This window comes from Notechis scutatus, chromosome 2, assembly GCF_049901735.1.
Source record: "Notechis scutatus isolate UNSWTSFEM ecotype Mainland chromosome 2, rNotScu1.2, whole genome shotgun sequence".
Classification (NCBI taxonomy): Eukaryota; Metazoa; Chordata; class Lepidosauria; order Squamata; family Elapidae; genus Notechis; species Notechis scutatus.
In genome coordinates this window covers 238,569,039-238,572,668 of record NC_142010.1, presented here as the reverse complement: position 1 = coordinate 238,572,668, position 3,630 = coordinate 238,569,039, and the positions used below count along the sequence as shown (strand labels likewise).

General features: G+C 59.7%; 1 protein-coding gene across 1 annotated transcript; it reads right to left on the bottom strand.

The window, feature by feature from the left end:
- Positions 1-1,785: 1,785 nt before the first annotated feature.
- HTR1A (5-hydroxytryptamine receptor 1A) lies at positions 1,786-3,351 on the bottom strand. The gene has a single exon (XM_026670452.2). The coding sequence runs from the start codon at positions 3,289-3,291 to the stop codon at positions 1,960-1,962; it is 1,332 nt and encodes a 443-aa protein (XP_026526237.1). The 5' UTR covers positions 3,292-3,351; the 3' UTR covers positions 1,786-1,959.
- Positions 3,352-3,630: the final 279 nt, after the last annotated feature.

Sequence of the window (3,630 nt, the reverse complement as noted above, 5' to 3'; positions counted from 1 at the left end):
TGTTAACGATCACTTTAAATATAACATAGTGATCTGGATTTGGATGGAATATCTGATGAAACCTTTACAGTGTGATTTCTAGTGTTTTAATATCTCCATGCTGGCCACATATGGCATGTTATCAAACTTACAGTCTATTAAGGAATAAAGGGCTAGAGATTGGCAGCCAGCAATGGAAGTGCAGTGGGCAGCCCTGGGCCTTTATGTGCACGTGGACAACATTGCAGAGAATCACAAATTGGTTCTACCCAGTTTAGAAAGTTAAAAAAAAATTAAGGCAGGAGAAGGCCTTACTTTGATCTGGACCAAATTTATAATTGCTATCTTGGCTCAAGTCTCTCCTCCAAACTTCTACAAGTTGTAGAAGAATCCAGTGGTGCAGAAGCACCTTTGGTCTTTTCCAAAGGAAACCTCAGAGTAGGATGCTCTGGAGAAGTTGCTTTATTCCTGCTGAAGCTTCTTTTTCTTCTTCTTTTTTTAAAATGGAAGGTGGGGCCTTGAATGAGCCCTATGCCGCACGCCTGAAGAACCCATTTATTAGTCTGCCCTCTCCACTTCCTAATAAGATTCTGTCAATGCAATCCCATATTGCTCTGCTGTTTTTTTTCCCCTTCTCTGACCTGAGCCCAAAGAGATTGGTGAGGCCACTTGCCTAAACTTTCTCCATGCTGGCTCTGTGGGCGTTTATTTGCCCCAGATCTTCAGGCCTCTTCTATGGTTAAGGCAGAGATCCCAGCCACAACCTGAACTTACCCTTGCTGATTCTCCCTGGGGTTCTGCCCCGAAGTTGCCCCCAAGGAGTCTGCTCTGGAAGCCCCCTACCCTCAAACAGAGCAAAGATTGACTTTCCAGCAAAGCTGCCTAGGAATGAATTGTTTCTCCACCCCACAGGTGTTTCAACATCCACCCACCCCTTTCTTTTGGAAGAAATCCCCCAAACCCAAAGTGATGCTGGGAGAAGAGGCTTCACAAGCCCGGGAAACAAAACAGGCTCAGGAATCAAGTCAAGACCTTCCCAGATCGGTGAAGGGACGAGACAGACCATTCCTCCTCCCGGCCCAGCCCAGAAGCCTGCCCTCGACAGCCAGGCCGCCTCCAGGTCCCCGGCATCCAGGGAGGGGATAGCCTTCGCTCCCTTTCAGAGTTCCGACTTAGTCGGCCTTTCCTCGAAGCAAAATCTTCGCTGGGGCCGCTTGTTACTTTCTTGCAGGTAATCCGAGAGAGAGGAAGAACTAGGCGGGATGAGCAGATGTTTCTTTTAATGCATAGGCTGGCTTTTATTGTAGTTTAAATTCGGGCGGGTTCCCAGAGGGAGGGGGGTGCTTTGCTTTCTTTTCCCGTCTCAGTTTCAATCCCGCAGCCCGTCCTACACGCCCCCTCCCCCGAAACCGCCTCCTCCGTCTTTATCACTCTCCCCACCCCTCCCCCACCCCCATTTCCCGGTCTCCAGAGTCAGATTCTCAAGCCCGGAGTAAGAAGTAAACTTTGAGAAGGAGTCGAGAGCGGGACCGACAGACACAGACAAATCAAAGGGACAGTCAGCCTTTCCACCGGGCGCTCCTACCTTCCAGAGTCGTCTTGTTTGGAGAAGTAGCTCGGAAAGGAAGAGGACGGAGAGCAAACAAACAAACAAAAAAGAGCGCAGGGTCAGAGATCTCGGCCCCCTCTAGCCTTGCTTGTGTTCTGACCCCCAAGGCCGCCAGGAGTCTCCAGCCATGCGGCGACACCCCCCACCCCCTTCAAGGACGCCCTCCCCTTCCCACCCGCAAGCCAAGGGCCCCCCGAGAAAACGGGGCGGAGAATTCCGCTCCCGCAGAAGGAGGGCAAGAAGGTTCCGCCGGCGAAAGGAGCTCGGGCTCGCCCAAGTCCGTGGAGCCGAAGGAGATGACGGGGCGCGGCATCGCTTTCCCTTAGCCCGGCGCCGCTTTCCCGGCAAGCTCGCCCGCCGCCCGCCCCGTCTCAGGGCAGGCAGAACTTGCACCTGACGATCTTTTGGAAAGCACTTTGGAAATCCTTGTTGAAGTAGGCGTAGATGACCGGGTTGAGCAGCGAGTTGGAGTAGCCCAGCCAGTTGATGACGGCGCCCAGCCACGCCGGCATGGAGCAGCCGACCTCGCAGAAGGGCAGCACCAGCGCCACGATGAAGAAGGGCAGCCAGCAGAGGATGAAGGTGCCCATGATGATGCCCAGCGTCTTGACCGTCTTCCGCTCGCGGGCCAGGGCCATCTTGCGCTTGGCCTCGGCGCTCTTGGCCTCGTTCTTGCGCTCGGGGGCCGGCGAGGCGGCGTCGGGGAGGGGCTGGTTGGGCAGGGGCAGCATGAAGCTCTTGGCCGAGTTGGACGGCGTCACCTCTCGCAGTTCCAGGGTCGAGGCGGCCACCCAGCCGCCTTCGCCCGGCCGGAGGGCCCCGTTGACGCAGGGCGCCCCCTTGGCTTCCGCCGCGCTCCTCCTGCCCTTGGCCGCCGCTGCCTGCTGCTGCTGCTGCTGCTGCCGGGGACCGCCGTTGGTGCGCCTGGCCGGCGAGTGGGAAAGGCAAGTGTCGGCCACCTTTTCCACCGGCTCTGCGGGCGACAGCGGCGGCTGCTTCTTATCTGCTTTGCGGACCGTCTTGCGGATGCGGAAGCGGGCCGCCTTGAAGATGCGCCCGTAGAGGACCAGCATGAGCAACAAGGGGATGTAGAAGGCGCCGAAGGTGGAGTAGATGGTGTAGCCCGGGTCCTTGCTGATGTTGCAGGCGTTGGGGTCGGAGCGGTCCTCCGGCGTCCGCCAGCCCAGCATGGGCGGGATGGAGATGAGGAAACCGATCAGCCAGGTGAGGCTGATGAGGGCGGCGGCCCGGCGGGGCGTCCGCTTGTTGACGTAGTCGATGGGGTCGGTGATGGCCCAGTAGCGGTCCAGGGCGATGGCGCACAGGTGCAAGATGGACGAGGTGCAGCACAGCACGTCGAGCGCAATGAAGAGGTCGCACATCGCCTGGCCCAGCGTCCACTTGCCCAGCACTTGGTAGAGGGCGGCCATGGGCAGCACCAGCACCGACACCATCAGGTCGGTGACGGCCAGCGAGCCGATCAGGTAGTTGGCTACCGTCTGCAGGGAGCGCTCCAGGGCGATGGCCGCGATCACGCACGCGTTGCCCAACACGGCGAAGAGAATCAGCGCGCCCAGCACTACAGACGTGGCCAGCTGATAGCCCAGGCTGGCCGCCGCCGCTGGGGACCCCGAAGGCGGCGGGGTTGGGGACCCGGTCGGCTCGCTGAAGCCGGCCGCCGCCGTGCCGTTGGGCAGCTCCATGGCGAGAGGGGAGGGCAAGAAGGCAGCGCCTTCACTCCGGCTCCGGCAGCGGCGGGCAGCTCCTCCCGAGGGTCACCATGGCCCCCCGACGGGACAGGCGAAGGGCGGCCGCCTGCCTGGATCACGTGTCCCTTAATGAGCTAGAGCGAGGTAGCGGCCGGGCTGGCGACGTCCAGCTCCTCGGGCCAGCCCCGGTCACAGCGGCAGCGCCGCGGCGGTTGCATCGCGCGTCCCAGGCTGAGCACTCTGGGACCGACGGCCCCGAGCGCTCCCGTCCCTCGGCCTCGCACTCTCCGACGGCTCGGGGTTCCGCTTCACCCTTCCTGAAACTTGCACTCT

Excerpts from the sequence above, each read along its gene's own strand:
- HTR1A (XM_026670452.2), bottom strand. The coding sequence starts at position 3,291 with ATGGAGCTGCCCAACGGCACGGCGGCGGCCGGCTTCAGCGAGCCGACC.